Here is a 25,921-nt window from a genome sequence, read left to right on the forward strand (position 1 = left end):
AATCTTTGCAAATTTCTCAGAGGCAACAAAAGAAAAAATAGATATACTGGACTTCATCAAAATTAAAAATGTTTTTGTTGCAAATGATAACATAAAGAAAGTGTATACAGATGGCCAAAAAAAGCACATGAAAAGATGCTCAACATCACTAATTATTAGAGAAATGCAAATCAAAACTACAATGAGGTATCACTTCACACCAGTCAGAATGGCCATCATCAAAATATCTACAAACGATAAACGCTGGATAGGGTGTGGAGAAAAGGGAGCCTTCCTCCACTGTTGGTGGGAATGTAAACTGGTACAGCCACTATGGCGAACAGTATGGAGGTTCTTTAAAAAATAAAAATAGAGCTACCATTTGATCCAGCAATCCCACTCCTGGCATATACCTGGAGAAAAACATAATTCAAATAGATGCATGCACCCCAATGTTCATTGCAGTACTGCTTACAATAGCTAGGACATGGAAGCAACATAAATGTCCATCAGCAGAGGAATGGATAAAGAAGATGTGGTACATATATAAAATGGGATATTACTCAGACATAAAAAGAATGAAATTATGCCATTTGTAGCAACATGGATGGACTTAGAGATTGTCATACTGACTGAAATAAGTCAGACAGAGAAAGATAAATATCATATGATATCGCTTATATGTGAAATCTAAAAAAAGGGCACAAATGAACTTATCTACAAAACAGAAATAGAGTTACAGATATAGAAAATAAACTTATGGTTACCAGGGGGTAAGTGGGGGGAGGGATAAATTGGAAGATTGGGATTGATATACTACTATAAATAAAATAGATAACTACTAAGGACCTACAATATAGCACAGGGAGCTCTACTCAATACTCTGTAATGACCTATATGGGAAAAGAATCTAAAAAAGAGTGGATATATGTATATGTATAACTGGTTCACTTTGCTGTACACCTGAAACTAACACAACATTGTAAATCAACTATGCCCCAATAAAAATTTAAAATAAATAAATAAATGGCACAGTTGGTTCCAGGACCTAAAAAAATAAAAGAATAAAAATAAAATAAAATAAAATTTGGATCATTCTTTAAAAAGAAAGAGTAAAGGCAATAGAATTGAAGAAAATATTTGCGAATCATATATCCAAAAAGAGTTTAGTATCCAGAAAATATAAACAGTTCTTACTACTCAGGATAAAAAGACCATCTAAGTTTAAAAATGAGAAAAGACTTTGAATAGATATCTCTCTGGATAAGATATACAAATGACCAATACGCACATGAAAAGATGTTCAGCATCTTTAGTTATAAGTGAAATGCAAATCAAAACCACGAGATACAAATTCCGACCAACTAGGATGGCTATCACCAATAAGACAGATAATATAACAAGTATTGGAAAGGAGAAATGGGAAGAAACCTTTTTACATTGTTGGTGGAGTGTAAAACAATGCAGTTACTTTGGAAAATATTTTGGAAGTTCCTCAAAATGTAAGACATGGAGTTATCATATTATCCAGCAGTTCCATTCCTAGGTTTATACACAATATTATGAAAACATGCCCACACAGAAATTTGTACATGAATGTTCATAGCAGCATTATTCATAATAGCCAGAAAATAGAAACAACCCACATGTTCATTAATGGATGAATAGATAAATAAAATGTAGTATGTCCATGAAATGGAATATTATTTGGCAATAAAAAGAAATAAAACATTGATACATACTACAACATGGATGGATCTTTACAACATTATGCTGAGTAAAAGAAGCCACACATTATATGATTGCATTTGTATGAAATGCCCAGAATAGGCAAATTCATAAAGATAGAAAGTAGATTAGTTGTTGCCTAGGGCTCAGGGTTTAGTGTGAAATAGGGAGCATCTGCTGGTGGATACAGAGTTTATTTGGGGGAAGAGTGATGAAAATGTGCTAAAATGAATTGTGCTGATGGCTGCACACCTCTGTGAATGTACTGAAAACCTTCAAATTGTAAACTTTAAATGTGTGAATGCAAAGATGTGAATTTTATTCCAATAGAACGGTTTTCAAAATAAAACTATACAACATAGCAAGAAGCAAGCGGTAGTATAGTAGGAAGTTAAACTCAGGTAACTTGGTGTGTCGAAGACAGGTTTTCTTCACCATGTAGGGTACATGCCAAAATTCTGGGGCTAGAGGACTGTATGAGGCTTGATAAGATCCGCTTCAGCGCTTCCCATGACCTGGCTGGTCCTTATCCTGAACAGGTTGAATAATCAAACTTTCAACCTAAATTAGTCTGCTGTCAGGACCTGGGAGAATCCTAGAATTTGAGAACACAAATCCCCAAATCTGCCATTTCCTAGCATCACCTGTTGGAAATATACCCTTTGTAGTTTTCACAGTAAATTGTCTAAGATTTAAGATTTACTTGTTTGAGCGCTCATTTCCTACCAAGCTAAAACCTCACGCCTTCGATAACTCTTTCAAAGCAACCATTGAAATATAATCTTATCAGTAAGCCCTTCCCTGAACACCATACAAAATAAATAGCAAGAACCTTTCTCTCCACCTTGGCACTCTCTATATATCTTACTCTAGGTTTTGGGGGGCTTTTTTGTTTTTCCCCATAATACTGATCACCATCTGATATATTACATATACATGTGGTTTTGTTGTTCATTCTCTCTCCTCCTCTAGAACGTAAACTTCTTCAGGTCTGTGACCGTATTAGTTAGCTTTTCACTATGACAAATTACTCCCCAAATTTAGTGCCTTAAAATAACAACCATCTATTTAGTCCACAAGTGTGTGCCTTGACAATTTGGAATGAATGAAGCTGGGAGGTTTCTCTGAGGTCAGTTGTGCTCACTCTTGTATCTGCAGTCAGCTGCTGAGTTAGTTGAGATCTGTCTGGTCCACCACGGCTACTCTCTGCTCCAGGTGACCTCTCAGTCTCCAAGAAGGGAGCACAGGCTTGTTCACATGGTGCTTGGGCAGAGTTCTGTGGGAGCATGTGAAGAGTGCAAGGCCTAATGAGTTCTGTACACGGATCGTAATCACATTAATTCTGACCCGTTTTATTGGTCAGAGAAAGTCACGAGGCCAGCTCAGATTTAAGCAGTGAGAAAGCCTGCATAACTTGATGGGAGAAACTTAACACCGCATTGAAAAAAAGGTGGACACGTGGAGGGGAATAACTGTGGCCATTTTTGTAAACAATCTACCAGAGAGACTTCATCTGATTTTCATTTTGCTGTATCCCAAGCTCCTAGAACAGTGCCTAGCCCATAGGTGCTCCAGAAATATTAGTTAAATGAATGAATGAATGAATCACCTGCCTACCACTCCTGAACAAGAGGCTGTTCCATAAATCACCCCTTCACTGTTGCAAATCTTTACAATATAGTATATGCTTTCAAGACACTACATTGTGAATATTTGCAATTAGAATCCTGTTTCTACTGTTCTTTTAAAATTAAAACCAGCTTTCAAAGTTTGATTTCTCTCTTTTTAGTTCTTGCAAAGTCAGACTGATTGCTACCAGAGACCATGAAGCACACCATATTTCATAGAATGCTTCTCCTCCAACTACTTTGGAGAAGTTTCAAAACACTTTCTCATCAGTCTCCACAGCCAGCCAGCCAAGTAACAAGATAGGTGAATCCTACTGTCTCCTCTTTCCTTTCCCCCTTCCTTCTCTTCCCAGCCAACCTACTTCCTTTTCTTTCTTCAAAGATGAAACCAGCTGAGACACAACAGAAGGACCGCTCGCCAGTGTAAGACAGCTCCTTGAAATTCTGGCCTGGCGAACTTTCTGAAAGGCTGAGCAATTCTGCATGGTTATAGACAGGCAGCTTGGATATACCTGAGTTAGGACTGGATATGGAATTATCTGTGGACCCAACTTATTTCCCCATCCTTGCCATTGCCACATGAGCAAAGAGATTTGGAAAATGGAATTCACTGGATATTTTAGCCTCATGGATCTAGATTTTCTAGTGATATCTAGTTTAAGGATCAAACAAGTCTGCTGTGGTTCTTGATAAGTGGACTTGAAGAGCAAACTGTATTGCTTTGCTCTTCACTTGGTCAGCTGGACAGACCCAGTCTTCTGGGCTTCAAATATCATTCTTGGCACACTGCCTAACATGGTGTGTTTGGGGTACTCTCCTTGAAAAGCTGCTGTAGTCCCTTGGAATTGTGCTCCTCCAAAAACAAAGCACACATTCTACTTTTAAAAAACACATCAGTAATCAGGGAATTGATCTGACCATTGCTCTATGAGGTGGTATTCTTCACATAATCACCCAAATGACAGATTGTTCAAATGCTGTGCCACGTGTATCACTACCTTTATCAGCAGATCCCTTCCATCTGGGCTGGGAATTCTTTTAGCAGAGAACAAAGCCTTTTCATATTTATAGATAAAGCTGAAAAAACAAAGACCCATAGGAGAAGCAACTCTGGACTTTCCCGTTTCTGTCGTTTGCCCAAATCTCCTTGGCTCAAAACCGCACTAGCGTTTTTAGCTCCCTTTCTCTTCACATCCAGGCACCAACTCTTGCCAGTTCTCTCTCTGATGTATTTGTCAGTCTTACCAGCATCCCACATTCAGGCATTTATCGTTTCACACATGCACCATTGAAATTACCTGCAAACAATACACTTCTGCTTTCATTATTAGTGGTTCCCCACTAACTAAAACTATAGTTCTTGTTTTTAACCTGGTATTATAATGCTTCCATATATGATCTCTAGCACATTTTTATGTATGTACCAATTACTATGTGAATCTTCTGCTTTGGCTAAAATGGTCTAATTAGTATTTCCAGAAGGATCTGCTATTTCAAATTTAAATCGCATATTATTTGTGAAAATCACTGGGCAAAATCACAAACATTACATAAATGTGAATTGTTGTACCTACCCCGGTCACCCTGTTGTCACTGTTTAATGGTTTAATGAGTTTCTCCTTATTCCTATGCTCTGCCCCTTACTCTGCTCAGAACATTCTTCCTCTATCTAGTTACCTTAATCCCCATTCCTTTGGTTCTAGACTCATCTTCTCTCTCTATTCCCAGACCCTTTATGTTGTTATAACACATGGGAAGTTTTGAGCCTGCATCTTTCTCTAGCTTTACCACCTTCATAATCAACCCAGACTGATACATGTAGGAATACAGGTTAAAATTTCATCCCAGGTCCCCCACTTGACAGAAAGAGGGAATCAGGCTGTCTTTGGCACCTCATGAAGAATGTCTGGCCTTTTATATCACTCCTCATGTATTCAGAGGTTAATCCTGGATGCTCTACACAGCTTTCCCTACCTAATCTTCCCTACCCACGCCCAGCCCACAGTGATCTTGTCCTCTGAATCCTTATAGAGCCAAATTCCTGTGATTTGTCCTGTTTAGATGATACATATATTCTGCTGTGAGTGTTTACTTAACCATAGTAATTTATTCTTGAATACCCAAGTAGGTTGAAACTCCTTCAATGTGCCAACAGCAGCTTATATTACTTTATAGTCCCATATTTCAACATTATCCAATAGAGCCTGACATGTGATAGCTGCTAATTGGTTATCTGGGCTTGTTAGTCACACTGGAAGTAACTGATAAAAATTCTCTCTCTCCTAATTGGAGTGTTGATAAAGGTTCAGAAGCCCTGTAGAAAACAAAAAGCCACTGTCTCCTTGGAGGAAGAGACACCAGGGCAGAGAGCAGAGGCCAAGAAGGGAAATATCCAGAATCTAGAAGACAAATGTGCCAAATGCATCATTTTACTCAAGGTCAGGGATGTGTTTATGTAACACTTTTCAAATGAAAAACCCTCAATTCCTGTCTTACCTTTTCATTATTGGGAGAATATGTATGTACATACATAGCCTAAATTAGGCTTCACACAGCTTCAGAGTGCCCTCTTCTGTGGCCATAATAGCTCTGACCTTTGTTTTCCCCTTGAGGCTTACTAGGGTTTACCCTGCCCTGCAGCCCTCATTCTGACACCAGAAAACAGTGAAATTAACAAACATAACATGGGAAACAAAAGGCCTTACTGATGATTCCAGTATGGAAAAAGAGAGCATTTGAATTAATTTTAATATAGTAAAAGATCTTACATATAAAACCCCACTATCAAATGAGACCCAGCCAGAAAGGAAGTTGCCCTTGCACTTTTAATGAGTGACAAACCCCAAAACAATGTGTTACTTCATTTGAAACCAGGGAGGCTATTTTCTTCCAGCTGGACATTGGGGGGAAGACAGAGAAGGTGGTTCATCACCGTCCACTGCTTTAAAAAGGAAGCATGAGCCCCTGGTTCTTATACTAGAGGCTGCATTTCTCTTCTATAAGTCACCTACCCTGTCCATATTAATTAGACAGATGCCTAAATCTTCACTAGTAGGTGTCAGGGAAAATGCATGGTCTCACGGCTAAAAGATGAAATGTTACCTTCTAATTCCAGAGACAGGAATTTTTAAAACAGAACTCACTCATCTATGATGAGTTTCTGTACTAAAACTAAATTTGTTTCTCTAAGTGACAGATCCCTGATGTATATAGCAGGATCTTCTCCTGATAACTGTATTTTTTAACTTCAGCTTTAAAATTATACAAATAAATACAAGTAGACAGTGATTCTGATTAAAATAAAGATGCATGTGTTACTGATATCAGTTTATTGTAGCATTACAATTATTAAAGTCCTTTATTGTCACAGGGAAGAGTAAAGGTCAATTTTAATGCATATATACTTTACCTTAATGCAATACTTTAAAAGGAAAAAAAAGCATCAGGGGTTCTTTAGTGCTATGTAGCTCTTTTGCACTTATTCCTCAAATTTCTCTATTGCTTTGGCAATTATATACTCCAGTTGGATGCTCCTTCCCCATTCTTGTGTAAATCCTCCAAAGCAGGAAGAACAAATGCCCAAAAGCCATTGCCATAGTTCTGTAAAAGACACAAATAAATAGAAGTCTCAAGGCTTCAAATGCTGACCAAGGCATAATTTGGATGAGCAAATTTCAGACTTGAATTATTTTATATGTAGAATTTGTTCTTAAAATTTAGAAAGATATACAGCAAAGTTTGTTTTTTCATATGGCTCTACTTAAATTATTGTGAGCAAAAAAGAAAATGAATTTTCGAATAAATAACTGATGGACTGGAGAAGTCTCCCTCATTTTATCCACCATAGTCCCTTTCAAGCATTACATATGCATAGACAAACCATCCACTAAGTTCCCATAGTTCTTATACTTTCTCTATATTAATGGGAGACGATGCTTACTCTCAGTTTAGGTCCGAGAAAAAGATACCAAATGGAGCTTTGTTCAGTTTGGCAAACAATAAAATGGCTACAAGTGATAGAGCTGTCTTTTCACCTTAACTTTAACACAAGTGAACTTTTTCATTGGCAACTTTTGCAACATGGCTCTCAAAACAGCCCAAGCAATCATTCAAAAGATACACATGAAGGGAGAGGGGAGTAAGAATCAATAATGTTGTGCAATTATTGGAAAACGAATTTAACTATAACAAACCTCTTGACCCCTGTCACATGGATGGAAATTTACATTCAAATGGAGCACCGAAAAACTTCCCTTCTGGGGACAGTAAAGATAACCAGTTTTTCAGCAGGAGGGGCAAGGCTGAAAGAATACTTTTAAGGGGAAGAAAGCTTGCAGTACTCCACATATTCAAATGGCAAGAGGCCAGTTTCCTGGCAAACCTGTGTTGCAGGGCAGTCAGGCCAAGGAGCAAATGTACAAGAGTCTCCGGGACTCCGCAGAGAGAGCACGCCTAGTTAGTTCTTTAGGGCCTCATTATTTAAGGTAAGCGCCTGTGCGGTCACAGATCGGGGGCCCATTCTATTGAAAGCCCAAATTCCCCTTTTGGGAACCAAAGTCGTGGTTAACTAAGTGTCCTGGACGTCCTGCAGAACAAATCCTGTGCAGTGTTAGGATGCGCTAAACAGACCTATCTCCCTATCCGAAAAGGGTGAGGGGTGGAATTAGGAGGAAAAGAATCTGCTTCTTTTGGATAAACTTGCTCTTTCAGTTTCCAAGGGGAGTGCCAGCTAGAGCTCGGGCCCACCTGGAAAACGCCACCCCGTGGGACTTGCTGGTCTTTCTGGTCTCTAGAGCTTGGCTTGGACCTAGAAGCGCCGGCTTCCGCAAACCTTAAGTGTTGTTTACCCTCTCTTCAGCTGGTCCTGGGGCGTAGGCGGAGGGATGGCTCCAGTCGGGATTAGTTTTCAGTGCGCGCTGAGCGCACGCCAGACCTGAGAGAGGGCGGAAGGCTCGGGGATTCCCGGCACGTGGTACGCCCCACCCCCCCCCTTGCCCCAGCGCGCTCAGCGTGGTCGGCGGGCGCCTCCCACAGTAGGTAAGTGGCGATGCCAGCCAGTTCAGACTCGCCAGCAACCTGTAATAACAGAAGTCCGCTCTCCCTTCCCAATGACTGTCAGCTTCTTTGGTGAGTGCTGACACCAAGGCAGGCAAGGGTAAATTCGTTCTACCTCGCTCTGCCCCACTGGTCTAGCCTTGTACTTACAGGTCCACTCTAAGAGACAACTTCCAGCCACTTGTTTTGAATCCAAAAAAACAAAGCATGGGGCTGTTCCCGGGAGAGTTACTCTGGGAGTCTGCACCAGGAGGCGGAGATTCCCGGGGACACCTTAGGCACCGGGAAAAGCAGACGCTCCCAGATTTCCCGACTAGCAATTTAGTGCATAGGGACTCGCGAGGGCAAAAAGGGAAGATGGAAAAGGAAATAAAGGATGAGACCGCAAAAACAGTGAACGTTTCTAGGGCAAGAAGGCGGGCGGGGATGGGGTTGCTGGGGAATGAAGCAAAGTCCTGAACCTTAAGTTCAAGTTGTAGCAGTGAGGCGATCAGGTGGGAGCCTTTAGTGGGCGCGGCGGCTGGGTGTACACTTTCTTCTTCTGTCTGGATTTTTTGCCTTGAACGGGTAAGGCTTAAACTTCCGCCGCGAAGATTTGGGGGCAGAAGAGGGAGGAGGCAATTGCTGGAATCAAAAGTGATTCCCAGACCAAAGTTTGAGCCAAGGTCGCCTCTCACAGACTCTAGGTTTTTCCCAGACTCTCTTGCCCCGCGGCTGTAGCCTCTTTGCATGGGGCTCCCTCCTGCCCCGCTGGGAATAGAGGGCTGGAGGAGGGGGAGGGGTCTGGAAGCAGCGCGCGGAGCGGATGTGAATGTTAGAGGAAAAGTAGCAAAGGTTTTGATTCCAGAGGGCTGGGTGGAGTGGGCCTACGCGCCAGCTACGCCTGCATCATCATCGGCGGCAGAACTTGCACTTTATGATCTTCTTAAATGCGTTTTGGAAGTCCTTGTTGAAGTAGGCGTAAATGACAGGGTTGAGCAGAGAGTTGGAGTAGCCCAGCCAGTTGATTATGGCGCCCAACAGGGTGGGCATGTGGCAGCTGCTTTCGCAGAAGGGCAGGACCAGGGCCACGATGAAGAAGGGCAACCAGCAGAGGATGAAGGTGCCCATGATGATGCCCAGCGTCTTCACCGTCTTCCTCTCGCGGGCCAGGGCCATCTTACGCTTGGCCTCGGCGTTGCGCTCATTTTTCTTCTCGAAGGAGGCGGGGACGCAGGGGACAGCACGGGCCTCGCTGGGCAGCGGCAGGTGCTCTTTGGAGTTGCCCACCCGGTGCACTTCGATCACTTCCAGGGCGGCTCCTTCGTCGCCCTGCCTCACGGCTCCATTGGCGCACGGAGCCCCTGTTGCCTTGTTCTCCATGCCCTGCCTCCAGTCTTTGCTACCCGGCTCACCATTTACGCTCTTTCTGGGCTGCGGGGCTGGCGACGCCCCAAGGCGGTTGTTGGCTACCTTCTTCTCCTCCTTCTTGACTGTCTTGCGGATGCGGAATCGCGCGGCTCGGAAGATGCGCCCGTAGAGAACCAGCATGAGCAGCAGCGGGATGTAGAAAGCGCCAAAGGTGGAGTAAATAGTGTAGCCATGGTCCTTGCTGATGGTGCACGCGTCGGGGTCCGAGCGGTCTTCCGGGGTACGCCAGCCCAGCATGGGCGGGATGGAGATGAGGAAGCCAATGAGCCAGGTGAGCGAGATGAGTGCAGCTGCGCGCCGGGGCGTCCTCTTGTTCACGTAGTCGATGGGGTCTGTGATGGCCCAGTACCTGTCCAGCGCGATAGCGCACAGGTGCAGGATGGACGAGGTGCAGCACAGCACGTCGAGGGCGATGAACAGGTCACAGGTGACCTGTCCCAGAGTCCACTTGTTGAGCACCTGGTACAACGCGGCCATGGGCAGCACCAGCACCGACACCATGAGGTCTGTGACAGCCAGCGAGCCTATAAGATAGTTCGCCACGTTCTGCAGGGAGCGCTCCAAGGCTATGGCGGCCACCACGCACGCATTGCCCAGCACCGCGCAGAAGATGAGCGTGCCCAGCAGCAGAGAGGTGATCACTTGGTAGCTGAAGGTCACGTCGGAGATGCCAGTAGCGTTGGCGCGTGTCCCGAAGGGACCCTGGGACGACGTGGTGTTGTTGCCCTGTAAGGGGCTGAGCACATCCATGCCTGCGCGCCCGGCAGGGGAGGGGAGGGGAGAAAGAGCTGCGCCAGGATACCCCTCGCCCCTCCCCCTGGGGTCTTCCGCCCCTCTTTCCTGGGGAGTTTCAACGGGGTAGGGGATGCAGGGACTCAAGCAGGAAGTTCTTACTGCTCAGGCGAAGGCATCTCCGAGGAGCAACTAGCTTCTAGGCGCTCCCTGGGCTCTCGTAGTCCAGCGCGCTCAGAGACTCCAGCTGGGAAACAAATTGGCTGGATAATAGCTCCGGGATCTCCGGGCGGCGGAAAGGTGGCTGGAACGTTTGTCTCTCGCTGTCCATTTTATTTTGCCACTGCCTAACTGGCTGCCAGACCCGGAGTCTCCCCACCAGAAAAGAATCTCCAATCTTAGAAGTATCTGGCATAGAGAAACACCGTCCCCCACAGTCACTCTGTAACCCTCCTCTCCTTGCTTCTCTCCCTCCCTCTCCCCCACTCCCTCCTCTACTCTCTTCTCATTCCCTTAAGCCCCCTCTCTCTTTCCCTTTCTCCCACTAGTTTTCCCTTTCAGTCTCCCTCTCCCTTCTCACTTCCCTTTATCTCCCCGGCGTTGCTCCGACAGCCAGTCTACCTCTCTCCTACGCTAACCCTCCCCTCCCGACACTTCCCCAACCCTGAGTGCCTCTTTCCCCTGGTTCCCCGCCCTCCTCTCCCTCTAGCTCAGCCTCTTTGCGTTCAAATCCCTTTTTGACTCAGAACTAGCTTACACACACCCGATCCGCCGGTCAGACCAACATTACAACAAATAACTCCGCCTCCCACCCGGCCAAACTCGAGGGTAAACAAATCTAACCACGTTAATTGCTTCATATTTCTGTCAAATTCTTAAGTAGAGTCAGCATCACAGAGTGGCAATAGGAAATGAGAAAAGGAGACACACGGAGCCTGAGTGGGGAGGTGGACAGTCCTGGGTCAGTCTGTAAATTATTACTAATTCATGGAAAGAAAAGGGAATGTGTCTTAGCTTTTTAAAAATCACCCCCGTTTATCATCGCACAGTCCAGCTTGTCTCCTTTGGGGAGGATATTGCCTCTGCCTTTTTTTAACCTTGAGGAATTGGGGGAGAAAGTAATTATAAAGAACCGGTCAAAGGACAGGTAAACAGCTGCATCTCAAAGTGAAGAAAATAATCAATTCGGTATGCATTCTACACACACACACACACACACACACACACACACACACACACACACACACCTGCCTTTCCATCTCCATTGCGTTTTAAATTTCAGTGAACATTGCCATTTCCCACAGCTCCGCAGCAAGTAAATTTAGGGAAGGGAATTTTTTTGTTTTTGTGTTATAAATGAGGCCGGGCATTTTTATGGCCTTTTGCTTTTCTAACCAGAGTTTGCAGGCCTCTAGGGAGAACTTGGTGGAATCCTTGGTCGCTGGCAGCAGAGTTTCTCGTGGGCTCCGAAACTGGGTTCAGCACCTGGGACAGCTCTAGGCAATGAGGGCTATGTCGCCACCTTCCGGCAATTGCTTTAGAGCGCCATCTATAAACCCTTGTCTTGCAGAAAATAAGCAGGTATTGAAGAAATCCCACAACTTCAAGAAAGAAAACGACGGTTATTAAAAGAAAAGTAACTTTGAGTTTTATATTTTTTCTCCTCTTTTCTTCAAAAATGTCTTTTACTGTCATCTTTTGCTCTTTATCCTCTATATCAAGTCTATATTTTCTAGCTCTTTATGAAAGCCTGCAGCATTTGTCATTCACAAGTTCTATCTAGAAATACAATTTTAATAGACCTAGGCAAACATCTTCACTTGTGTTGCTTTTGTGCTAACAAAGGCTGAACTTTGGAACTCATACATTTTCACACATTCACCAATGGGGGATAAAACAATATTGGATTTTCCCAATGGGGATGACTTAACATAGAAGATAAAGAGACTGTTATGGGTTGGTTCTAAGGTTTTCCTTTACCAAGAAAACCAAATTTAATCCCATTTGCACCTAGATAAAGAATGGGATTTCTAATCCACTAGAATAGCATATAACAAACTTCACTTATACATTCTGATTACATGACTGAAGTAAAGGAAAAATACAGAATGCAATCCCAAAAGTAGATGACTCTAGATAACAGGCACAGATTCACTGCAGATAGTCTTAATATTGTGTTCAAATTTGAGCTTTAAATTCTCCAAAACCAAACAAAAGAGCAGTCACGAAAGCGTCAAAGAAAATCTAGTTGGGCCGATGCACGCTGTAGAACAATGTGTTTGGAGATCAATTGTTTTACAGCACAGTGCTGGACACAGTTCCCACTCAATCATTTCAGCATGCTACAGCAATGAACCTGACATTTATAATGATTCATGGCATTGAAAAGAAAGAGATAAGTATACATGTTGATACTGGCTACAGACTCTGAAGAAATCTTTAAAAAATTTGTGAAGGTACTCATTCTCCCTTTAAAATCTCCTCACAAATACAGAACTAAGTAACTGTTAAAATACAGTTGCAGTTCCAAAAATTTTAATAGGAAAATAATTAAAGTCTGGATTCTCCAAAGATAAAACTTTGGAAATATAGGTGATAACATAAACAAAGTGTAAAAGAAATTTGAATTTTAAAAAATATTTACATGTCAAGTTCAAACTTGAATATGAATTTTGTCAAATTTAGCACATATAAACATAGGGCAAATCAGTAAATATGTCAGTCAGCAACTGTGCATTCATTATTATTAAACCCAAATTGTTTAATAACTGACAAGTTTATTTTTCCTTTTTCAGAAAGCTAAAATGCTGTAAATCTAGTGTTAATATTTATAAGACTGGCATTTGCTATTCTGCTTTAATATTCTATGACACTGCTTTTTTTTTGATTCAAGTTGAAAAAAACTCTCAAGTAGCTCATGTTTTTCTTAGAAATAATGTACATAATATTTCAAACATTTCATTTCAATAAGAATGTATAGGCACTCTTACGAATAGAAGTATAAAATGATATGCAGCACTATGGTTCTACAGTCTTCAAGTGAATAGATAAACATGTAAAACTTTTTATTAAACTAATAATATTGTGATATATATTAAAAGCACAATGATGTTACATTTCTTCATGTTCACACTTTGCCAGTTCTTCTATGTTTAACCCTTAACGATACAGAATCCTGGATATGCCAGAAGAAAATGGTGCAAACTGAAGATCCTGGATAGTTAGGCTCTTGTTCTTCAAGGCCTCTGAAATTATCCTAAAGAAAAACTAACCTTAAAGCGAATATTACTGATGACATCATTTGAAAACAAAGCTTCCAGTCATTCCGCTTTTATTTCTTGTTTGAATTTATTAGATGCAAGTATAAACTTGTCAGTTATGGATCTGGGGTATGATGCATCATCCATCATGTGAAATTTCTCTAAAATAGGTTATGGGAGATAAAGATTTTTAACATCTTTACAGGAAATTTGATACAAGCCAAGCATTTCAATGTAGTTCTTTGACCAGGGACATACGATTAAAAAGATGTTAGGCTGAAGTTTTGCTGTGCACCTGACTGTCTTATCATTGCTGAAAGCTCAGTAATGTTTGGGTCTTCTCAATAATTGATATGTTCATCCATAATCCCAACTTATGGCTGATTTTAGTATTAATGAGGAAATAACCTACATAATAAAGAATTGAAATTTTGCTTAAGAGATTACAGAAGTAATTTTTTAAAACTCCTATTTTAAAAAGGTTTTATATTTTTGAGTAATTAAAACTAGGTTAGATTTTTTAAAATTAAAACGATTCTGAATTTTATTCACCCCAATCTTCAAATACTAAAGCAACAAGGCAATTGTAGATTTTCCAGAACTGTGAATTTTCTACTGGAATTTGTTAGGGAAAAAAAAAATACTTCAAGGAGAAATTTTTGCTTAGATAATTTAGGAAGTGTGGTCTTCTGATTATCAGCAAGAATTAACTGGTCCTTAATAAGAAATGCAACCAAAATGCAAGAGAAAAAATTCTCCTTTAAAACTGAGCAGTTTTTTTGTGTATCTAATTCTCACCATCCACCTTCCTCAGATGGTATTGTTACTTAGCTGCTATTTCTACATGACAGACACTTCTCCGAGACCCAGAACCACACTAAATTTTCAATGGCAAAACACAAATGATAGATGCCTCAGTCTCTGCTCCGGGAACTGTAAGGTTGATTTGGTTCATTTAACACACATGTTGAAAACACAGCATGTAGAGAGTGAAAAAAACCCCCACAGTAACTCGTATTCACTAGGTGTGTGACCTTGGGCAAATTAATTAACCCTCTTGTTTCCTCAATAGTAAAATGGGTGTAAAATAGACTTGTGAAGATTAAGTGATTTAATACACTTTGCTGGCCCATAAAATAAAAAACACGCAGTAAAGGTCAAGCAATAATAGTAGTAATAGTGATGCAAAGTAATAATATTAATTCTCTCTCTACTGATGAGAAGTGCAGAGAATGAGAATTAGGTAGGCTTAGTGAAAGAGCAAGTGCTTGAAAAAAAAATTAAGGCCCTTTCAGGTGAGGATTTATTTGAAAACAATTTGCACAGGGATGTGTTACCAAACTAAACTTGGGTCTGCTACCCCCCTACATGCAGCAAATACAATCTACTGATACCAAGTTGTGGTGAAGGAAAATAGAGCATTTATTGCAAGGTGCCCAACATGGGGCTGAGCAAGGAGACCCAGCACATCCTGCTCAAACAACCCAAACTCCCCAATGGCTTTCAGTGAAGGGTTTTTAAAGACAGTGTGAGGGAGAGGTTTGCAGGGTGCCTGATCAGTTGGTAGACATTCTTCTGATTGGTTGGTGGTGAGGTAACTGGATGGTATTTCTGGAGTCAAGATCATCAACCTTCTGGTTCTAACCGGTCTGGGGTCTATGTGCTGGTGGTCAGTAGTTAACTTCTCCCACCTGGTGGGGATTTTAGTATCTGCAAAACGACTTAAGGATATGGCCCAGGATATTATCTATAGCCCTTACAGAGGAGCTAAATGTCCTTGACTTTGTTTTATGGCTAAAGGATTATTATTTTATGTTGCTTGACTGTTTTCCTTTGTTTCTGCATTTTCTCACTTCTGTGATTAAATCTGGTCACTGGAACTTGGGAAGGCCTAAGGCACTAAAGCGTTTCTACAAACAAGAGGCAAGGGACATGGCAGGGTCTGTCCCCTACTCTGTTTCAGATGTGACATTCTCCCTATTCTTTAAATTATTTGGTTAGCTTTCAATTCTTTAGAAAATTCTGAGTATGAGACAAGTGAAGAAAGATGTGGCCTCTGCATTCTGGAACTTCTTGACTTAAATCACAAGTTATTGGAAATTCCCTGGTGCTCCAGTGTTTAGGACTCTGCTCTTTCACTGCCAAGGGCCCAGGTTCAATCGCTGGTGGGTGAACTAAAATCCCAAAAGCCATGCAGTGAGGAAAAAAAAAAAATGTTGTTGAGCGTGGTGATGAATATGTCAACAAAAGTTCAATAATCACTGAGGAAAAGGAGTCTGCTCTTCTCTGGGAGCTCAACCGTTTGTTCAAAAATATAAATCAATAATTGAAATTTATAGACCCCAACAAAATGTTAAAGTACAGCAAAACCCAAAAGGCAGTATTTTTGTTATAGGAAATCATCAGATTAGAGTGACAGGTGTTAATAAATGTGCTTTCCTGAGCACACTTCCTCTACACTGCTCTCTTTCTGACAATATTTTCATGGCTCATTTGTGAAAGGATCAGAGCATAGCTGAAATGAGAAAAGTGTTTGGAATATTAGCTCAGTATTTCCTGTTAGTCTAAGGATAGTTGGAAATTAAATTCAGTTTAATACTTATTTGAAACAAGATTTAATTACTGCATTTAATCTAACAATAATTGGGGTAAATACCCGCATTTTACTTTGTTTTGACAAATAACCTTTTTTGTTATAAAGGTAAAACCAATACCCAATACATTATTTTAATCTTGTTTTAAAACATGCTACTTATATAAAAACAATTGTGGTTACAAAATATGAGTCTATAACTGTGCCATCTGGCCTGTTGAAACAGTAGTTTGTTAGTTGGGAGTAGTGGCTCAGGGCCACAGTTCTGGATTCAAATACCTATGGCTGCCATTTACTAGCCTTGAATTTTTTCTTAATTTTTTCCATTTTTTACATTATATGAGTTACCAAAAATATAAAGAATGATATAGTATAAATAATAAATACCTATATACTTAAGAAAAATTTATGAAAAAGAAGAGTATGATTCCATAAAGTTCTCTTTACTCTTGAATTTAGTGTTTATCATTCTCATGAATGACTTTATACTTTTACACCATATGTACATGTCACTAAGCAATATACAAATGGTATCATTCTTTATGTATTCTTCTGCAACTTCCTTTTTTTGCTCAACATTATCTTTGTGAAATTCATCTGCATTGATACAAGCACCTCTAGTTCATTTATTTTCACTACATTGTAGATTTATATTTTATGAATAAAGCCACAAATTATTTATCCATTCTCCGATTAGTGAATGTTTAAGTCTTTTCCAAACGCTTGCTTTTATAAGTAATACTACTGTGAGCATTAATGTGTATATCACTTTTTTTTTAATCCATGTAATTTAGAGTAAACTGGATTACAGTGTAGTGCTTTTCAAACAAAGTATATGGGGATCTTGTTTAAAATGCAGATTTTGACACTGTAGGTATGGAGTGAAGCCTAAGACTCTGCATGTCTGCCAAGTTCCCAGGTGACACTGATATTACTGATTCATAGACCATACTTAGAGTAGCAAGGATCTAAGCATCCAGAAGTGGAATTATTGGATCCTTTGATATGCCCAGATTCAACTTCAGTAGATATAGCCTAATTCTTCTCCAAACTGGTTGTGTAAAAGCTCAAAACCACTTTTGTAGGTTGAATTGTGTCACCCAAAAGGATAAAGGACTCAGTGTCTATGACTGTGACCTTATTTGGAAATAAGATCTTTGCAGATGTAATTAAGTTAAAAAGATATCATAAAGGATTAGGGTGGGCCCAGATCAAATGACTAATGTTCTTATAAACTGAGGGAAATTTGCACAGTCACACAGGGAAGAGCACCATCTGAAGACAGAGACAGAAATTGGAGTTATGCTGCCATAATCCAAGTAATGCCAAGGACTGTTGGCAATCACCAGAAGCTTAGACAAACAATGGAATCTCCCCCAGAGCTGTCAGAGAGTTTGTATCAGGCCAACAATTTCATTTCAGATGTTTAGCTTCCAGAATTCCGAGACAATACATTTCTGTTGCTTTAAGCCACCCAGGTTGTGGTACTTTGTTATGGTGTCCTAAGGAAACTAACACAATCACTAAAAATGTGTAAGTTCCCATTGCTTCATCAAGGTTGAGTGTTGTTTCAAGTTTCTTCACTGTGAGTTATTTGATCTTATATTTGCTTACTTTTAAACTGGGTTCTTTGGGATTTTTTTAAACTTACTAATTTTTAAAGTCCATTATCTATTAGGGTTATTCATCTTTTACCATTTGTATTGTTGGAAATATTTTCTTTCAATCTTTGCCTCACTTTTTAAAAGTGTCTTTTGATGAATTTACATTTTTCAGTTTAATGTAAATGAATATTTCTTTGTTCTATGCATTTTCTGTCTTGTGTAAGAAATCTTTGTCTACTTTGAGGTTATAAAGATACCAGCCAACATTTTTTTGAATTTCATATTTAGTTGGTGAATTCAGCCTAAATTTGGCTTTTGAGTGTATTGTGTGAGGTAGGAATGCAGGTTAATTTTTACTGTAAGAATGAAAAAATTACCTAGTACTATTCATTTAATAGTCCATCCGTTCTCCCCCTGATATACAGTCTCTTCTGTCATACATCTTGTTTTCATATACTGGTGAGTTTACTTTTGGGTTCTCTATTCTCTTCCATTGATCTGTTTATCTATTTCTGTTCCAAAAATACAGTGTCTTAAGTTTTACAATAAATTTGATATGTGCTAGATCATCCTCTTTACTTTATTCTTTCTTAGAGTTTCTTGGCAGTACTTGGCCTTTTACTGTTACATATTAATTTTGAATCAACTTTTCCATCCCACCCCCATATGTATACTTAAAATTGTGGAATTTTATTGGAATTGTATTGAAATTATGTGATAGTTTCAAAAGAACAGACATCTTTATGTTATTGGATCTTTTTATCTAGGAATATGATGTAACTTTTCATTTATTTAGTTCTTCCTTTCCTATCGATAAAGTTTTTAATTTTCTCCATTAACAACATGAACAGCTTGTGGTAGATTTTTTTACCCTAGGTACCTTATTTTGTTGTTGTTGTAGTTGTGTTTTTATACATGGTAGCTAATGTGGATGGTATATTTTTAAATTATATTTTCAATTTTTTTAGGTATATAAGAATGTGATTAAGTTATTTGATTGGGTTTACTTCTGTGTACTTGATTAATTTTAATAATCTGTAGATTTTCTTTGCTTTTCTATGTTGACAACTAAATTATCTGCAAATACTACAACAAAACTTTCTAAGCTTTTTGCACTTAATTACCTTTTTGTTTCCTAATGAACTGGCTAGAACTGCAGTTTAATATGTCAGAGATGCAGGAATAGAGGGTATACTCATCTCATTCATGTATTAGAGAGAATACTTCTAATGCTACGCCACATAGTATATTTCTGAAAGGGATGCTTAGTTTAAAGAAGTTATATTTCCTATTCTATTCCTTTCTTACACTTGGTTTTAGAATTAAGTTACTAATACTGTGTTACTAATACTTTGTTTTAGGTTTTGCATCTAAATCCTTGAGTGAGATTTGTCTATAAGTTTCCTTTCTTATACTGTCCTACTCTGACATCAGTACCAAAATTTATACCAACCTTATAAAAATGAAGTGTGGAGTATTCCCTCATTTTACTATTCTCTGGGATAGCTTTTATAAGACCTCAATTATCTGTTTTTTGACTATTTGGTAAAACTTACCTGTAAGACATTTGGACTTGGTTTCTCTTGATAGGTTTTGTTTTGTTTTTTGGGATTTTTTGCGGTACGCGGGCCTCTCACTGTTGCGGCCTCATCCGTTGCGGAGCACAGGCTCCGGATGCGCAGGCTCAGCGGCCAGGGCTCACGGGTCCAGCCGCTCCGCGGCATGTGGGATCCTCCCGGATGGGGGCACAAACCCGTGTCCCCTGCATCGGCAGGCGGACTCTCAACCACTGCGCCACCAGGGAAGCCCCTTGATAGGTATGTTTTTAATTCTTGATGTCATTTATTTAGTGGCTATATAACAATTCAGAATTAATACTTCTAGAATCAATGTTAAGTTATAGTTTTCTTTTAAATTTTTCCAGTTTTACTAAGTAGTTTAAATTATCTTTCCTGTATCTACAGTGAATCTCTTGTTTTGATCCTTATTAATTACTTGTGTGAGTCTTTTCCCTTTTATTCTTAATCAGTCAAAACAGTGTTTATTTATTCTAGCCAATTCTATTTTATACTTTCCATAGTGATTTCCAAATTGTGTAATTTGGAAGCACTCTTCTAAATACCAATTAAGTAAAGATGTTCTTAGTAATCTTTTGTTAGTGGTTTGTAGCTTAATTTCATTGTTGTCAAAGAATGTGACGTAAAATACATCAATTCTTTTAAAATTTGAGATTGATTTTATTGCCTAGTACATGATCAATTATCAGAAATTTTGCAAGACATGTCATCTCATCATGATATGCATAGTTCTACTCATATCTTTTTGATCAAGCTTGTTAATTGTGTTGTTCAAAGCTTCTATATCCTTACTAATTTTTGTCTGCTTAATCTGTCAACTTCAACCCTTATCAGAATTTGATAGATCAAGCAGACAAAAATTAGTAAGGAGATAGGATAGGATAGAGTAACCTCTCACAAAGACAGGAGATTTGTCAACTTCTGATTGTAGTTCCGTCAATATTTGCTTTGTATACTTTCAGGACATAATCATAGGTACATACGTAATTACAATTAGTATATATTCCTGCTGACTTAGTTACCTTCCTTATCCTTACTTTCTGTTGCCTTAAAGTCTATTTTGTCTATATAAGTTCTTTTCTGTATTTGCCTAGTATATCTCATTCCATATATTAATTTTCATCTCTTCTGTGTCTTCAAAGTTTTAAGTGAGTCCCTTGTAAAAATACTATAGTTCTTTCCTTTCCAATTCTGAAAATCTTAGTGTTTTAGTGGGTGAGTTTAGTCTTAATTTTACTCTGACTATTTTATGTTTTCATATACATCCTATCTCATCTATGCTTCTCTTATACCCATTCCTTCTATTCTGCTGACTGAGTTTCAAAATTAATTTTCCTCCTCTATTGTAGAAAGTTCTGTATTCTAGTCATGACCTTCCTTAATATTTTAACATGAATAAACAACTTAAGTATTATTTATGTTTTTCACTACCTCTAAGCACGTATAAGTACCTTTAAACACTTTAATTCAGATCATCCCTATCCAAGGTACAGTTGTGAAGTAATTAGTTTTATCGAGATTTCTTAATTAGATATGATTATTGTTATACAGTCAATATTTGCTTATGTTTGCTCATTTGACCAATCTCTGTTTATGGGAATTCTGAGAATCTTGGTTCAATGGACATTATCCCAGGAATATTTGTGTTTCCTTCTGTTATATACAACAGTAGACTTATTATCCTATGTGAGGGCATTATTTATGACTAGGTGTTATCAGAGGAGCATTTATCCCTGTGTAGAATTCAAGCCAGGCAGACACATTGTTTTTACTGAAGCTCTTTGACTATTCTAGCTTTCTGTAGCTGTTTCCATTCCCACCCCTCCTCCCCCACCACCACACCATCTTTTATATGCCTTAGGAGTTGTTCTGTTTCACTGAAGAGACATTAACACTTCAGGATTTAGGTACCATTGATCAGCAAATGTCTCTAAGGTATCTATAACTTCAGTGCTAGATAATTACTCTGGCTTTTGTTCCTGTCATTTTGGGATACTGAAGATTCTCTTTAATTTCTTGAGAGCTCAGCTCTGCCTGTTAATTGTAACTTATCTATCATCCTTTAGTATTTTGCAGTGGGAAAAATTTTTGAATACAGAGTCTGCAAGATTTACCAAAAGAAGATAGAAAATTTTCTACTTTATTAAGCTGCATTTGGATTAAATAAGAAAATGCAACTAAAGAACTTATCAGAGTTCCTTATATCTTATGTGTTCAATCAATGTTAGTAAAATGAAATTTTAAATTAACTTTCCAAAATATTTTCTATCTTGGGCTTTCTTCATCTTTTCCATTTATGTGAAATATACCTGTCCTCCAAAAAGAAAAGAAGTGTAAATTCTTATGCATAAATAGTAACTAGAATTTTTATGTTTTATATTTTGTATTTTAACAGATAAACATACATAAATTATTTAATGTAAAATAAGTATGGGGAAATTATACTAAATCACAGTGTTTGAGTTTATAGTCAATTACTTAAAAATTCTATGGAAAAGAACTTCTTTAAACTAAACTAAAATTAGTCAAAAATTGCTGTTAATGTTTTATCAAATGTAACTTCTTACTTGAAATTATCCAAGAAATAACATTTTGAGAAGTTGTTTAGAGCTCATTGTTAGCAGTGTTTATTTTTATTTATTTATTTATTTTTGTGGTACGTGGGCCTCTCACTGTTTTGGCCTCTCCCGTTGCGGAGCACAGGCTCCGGACGCGCAGGCTCAACGGCCATGGCTCACGGGCCCAGCCTCTCCGCGGCACGTGGAATCTTCCCGGACTGGGGCACGAACCCATGCCCCCTGCATTGGCAGGCAGACTCTCAACCACTGTGCCACCAGGGAAGCCCAGCAGTGTTTACTTTTAAAGTGAATGATATCTATCTTCTAAAATTATTATATTCTTAGTTTCCAATTCCACCTTGAAAACTAAAAATAAATAGCATTTTTTAAGCATGAGCCAACCAGCACATCTTTCAATAATTTTTATTGTGAATGAGAACGTATTTATCCCAGACCCATCACTTAATGGGAAACAAAACAAAAAGAAACAAAACAATGATTCTCTAAAGACATAAATGTTCAAAAGATCTACTGCTGTTAGAGAGACGTAGATGAGCAGATGAGTGTGCCCTAGTATCTGACTGTTACTAAATGTAGTGTTGATATAATTTTAATGTCAAACACAATAATATCAGTCTTTTTCTGTAAGAAACCTAAAATTGAAATTTGCCTCAAGACTAAGTATCTCTTTGTTTTGGTTTATTTTTGGATTTTGCAGCTTTTCCAAATCGGGAAACACAGCTGGGCTTATTAATATACAGAGGCATTTTAATTGAAGAAGATGAGTACCATCAAGTGCAGTTCTGGATCTCTTCCTCTGGACTTCATAGCCAACTGCTCCATCTTCAGTAGAAAGAAATGGAATCAAATGCAAGTATTTGGGATTAAATATTTTGGCTTCTAGCTCATGACTTGCATAATATAATAACAGTGGTAGCCAACTTGATTGAGTGTTTACTATACGCCTAACTCTATACTAGCCCTTTCCATGCAATGTTTAATTTAATCTTCACAACAGCCTAAGCCTGTTCAATTTTTCAAATAAACAAATGGAGGCCTAGAAAGGCCTTTTGCTTGTTTGTTTCTAAAACACTTGAATACAATGAGAAAATAGAATTTTCTACCCTGGAGAAATACTTCCTACTTGCAGCTACCTGACCTTAGCAACAGTTGTTGCTCATTTATTCAAGTTCACCAACGGATGAGAAGGTACTGCTCAGCAGTAGGTGAGCAGAGAAAGAGGACAACATAAGTATCCTAGGTAGAAAGCCCAACCCTGCCCTGAAAATATGCCTTGAGGGCTGCCTGGATCATTCTTAGTCATCCATCATGTTTTTAAAAAGCAGTCTCTGGTCTCCCTTGGAGGATCCTGGCTACTATCTGGATTAACTGCCTGATTACTTCCTCAACATCCCCTTGCTGACTTTCTGTCGATTTATATAGCAGATTTCAAAATGGTAAGGGACTGCAGAACTCACCAAACCCAAACTTAAACAGTTTGCAGAAAAGGAAACTGAGGGTCTTCATAGTTAAGTTAGTTGCCATAGATCACATAATGGATGCCTCATATTAGCCTGACTGCATCAGTTAAAAGACCCCTAACATTATTATCCAGGTTTCAAACTTAACTGCTACCTGCTCCTGTTGAAGATTTCCGAAACTTGGAACAGACCAAAGAAATTGAAGTTTGTGTTCAATTACCTCTATCTTCCTTCCTTCCTTCATCTCTTCATTCGTTCACACAACAAGCACATATTGTATGTCTGCTATGAGCCAGGCAGTACGCCACCCACTGAGACTATAAAACCAGAAAGATAGAGTCTTTGTCTTTGCCTTAACTCATGTTAAGCATGAGTGAAGCATGTTCCCTGGCCACACTAAGTGAAGCCTCATCCAGGGATAGAAAATATCCAGGCCTAGTCACACTTTTCCGAACAACCTGCTATGTTTATTGAGTACTTACCTTTTTTTTCTAGGCTTTTTGTACGTAATGATTAATAGGACCTACAAGTATTCCTGAACTCAGTCACTTTATAGTGAAACTAGTAGAAACAAACTATAAACAGGTGAAGAAACAAACAACTAAATGAGATAATTGCAGGAGCTGATAATGTTATGAGTAAGATAAACTTGAGTAAGGATGGTGGAATGGCTGAAGTGGTCTATACTTGTGGCGTTGGTGAGGTGAGCTGCTCTGAAGAATTGACATTTAAGTTGAGACTCAAATAATACAAAGGGGACAGCCATTCAAAGGTCTCATTGGTGGCGTATTGCAATAATGTATTGATCATCTCAGCCTTTGAGCCAGCAGGGCAGAGCCTGGGGCAGCAAAGGCCCTGACCAGTCATCTCTAGTGGTCAATAGTCTCCTCTCTTTACTCCAGTGTGTTGTAAAAATGTTACCATTTTCTGTATGTTGCATGATATGAGGAGCATTGGGAAGAACTATTCTAGTTGAAGAGAAAATCCAAGTAGAAGAAAAGCAAAGGAGATTGAGCATGGTGTACTGGGTAATTAAAAGAATAGAGTGCACAAAAGGGAAAATGAGGGAGGAGTGAGGTCAGAGAGTGGGCAGGAGCCTTGGTATGGATGTAAGGATGAGAAGTGGACGGATATAAAAGTTATATTTATCTATTTCCAAAAGGAATTAGATACATTACTATGTTAAAGTACATATTAAATAGGATAATCAAAATACATATTAAAAAGAAATGTTGAAAATAATACAAAGAGTGGAGAGAGAAAATTTTATCTAGAGCCTAGTGTGAGCACTGGAATGAACTAAAATTCAAACTACCTAAAATTAACACTGAGCATTAACACTAGAAGCTGAAGTCTAAAGTAAAACATCTTGGACCATGTAATTTTCTTTGTCTCGTTACAGGAAACATGAACTTGCATTAGGAGAGAATAGACTTTTTCTTGATACCCAAAAGGAAGAAATGCATTGCAAGGTTCATTACCAAGTAGTTTAGCAAATTATGTATTCCCTGCCATTTTGCATAAGTTTAGGAATATTTCTAAATGTCATTTAATGAAAACTAAAACCTAAATTTTCATCTTAGTGAAGGCATTTCATCAGAACCTAAGTAGTTGATAGATATAGATATCTCCACATTGTTTTCTGGTGATGAAACCTGATTAAATTTGAGTCTGCTTGCCTTCTAGACCTCTCCATACTCCCATGCCTCCACATCATTGCTTACAGTTCCCTCAACCTGGTATATTCATTCCCATCTTTTGTACCAAAGGAATTCCTACCTCCAGTGAAAACAACACTCAATCCCAAGCCCTTAGTAACTACATAGTAGTTCTCTAGCTTGAAGTTCACCTAGGTAGCTTTTAAAATAGACAAGAACCACCCTAAACCAACTGAATCAGAATTTCTAGAGAGAAGGGCCCAGGTGTTGACACTTTTTAAGCTCTCCAGGTGATTCTCGTGAGTTAACGGGGTTAGGAATTGCTGAGCTAGGTTAGCCCTCCCTCCTACTTAAAGTGGGCTATAAATAGAATGTGGAGTTTCACCCTTGCTACTTGCATCAGATGGGTTTCTCTTGCGAGACAGGAAAAAATGACCAGCTACAACAGAATGTGCCACAAACACCAAAGTCTCTGTGGTCACCTACCATGGAAGGTAAGTGAGCAATTACCTCCTTGACCTTGTATTTAATGAGAAAAGCTGCATAGAAAATCTGCTTTGGTTCTGACTTTGCTCAAAAGCTGTACAGGAATAGATATTTCAGTGAGTCCTTTTCCCTTTCTCATTGAGAGAAGAGGAGAAAGTACTATAGAAAGATT

The 25,921-nt window shown here is 39.1% G+C and overlaps 1 protein-coding gene across 1 annotated transcript; it reads right to left on the reverse strand.

Annotated features, from left to right (window-relative positions):
• Positions 1–9,261: 9,261 nt before the first annotated feature.
• On the reverse strand, positions 9,262–10,550 carry HTR1A (5-hydroxytryptamine receptor 1A). Its single transcript, XM_022551442.3, has one exon. The coding sequence runs from the start codon at positions 10,548–10,550 to the stop codon at positions 9,282–9,284; it is 1,269 nt and encodes a 422-aa protein (XP_022407150.1). The 3' UTR covers positions 9,262–9,281.
• Positions 10,551–25,921: the final 15,371 nt, after the last annotated feature.

The sequence above is a fragment of the Delphinapterus leucas genome, chromosome 3 (genome assembly GCF_059928025.1).
Source record: "Delphinapterus leucas isolate spDelLeu-1000000601 "Yukka" chromosome 3, BTC_Dleu_Yukka2, whole genome shotgun sequence".
Taxonomy (NCBI): domain Eukaryota; kingdom Metazoa; phylum Chordata; class Mammalia; order Artiodactyla; family Monodontidae; genus Delphinapterus; species Delphinapterus leucas.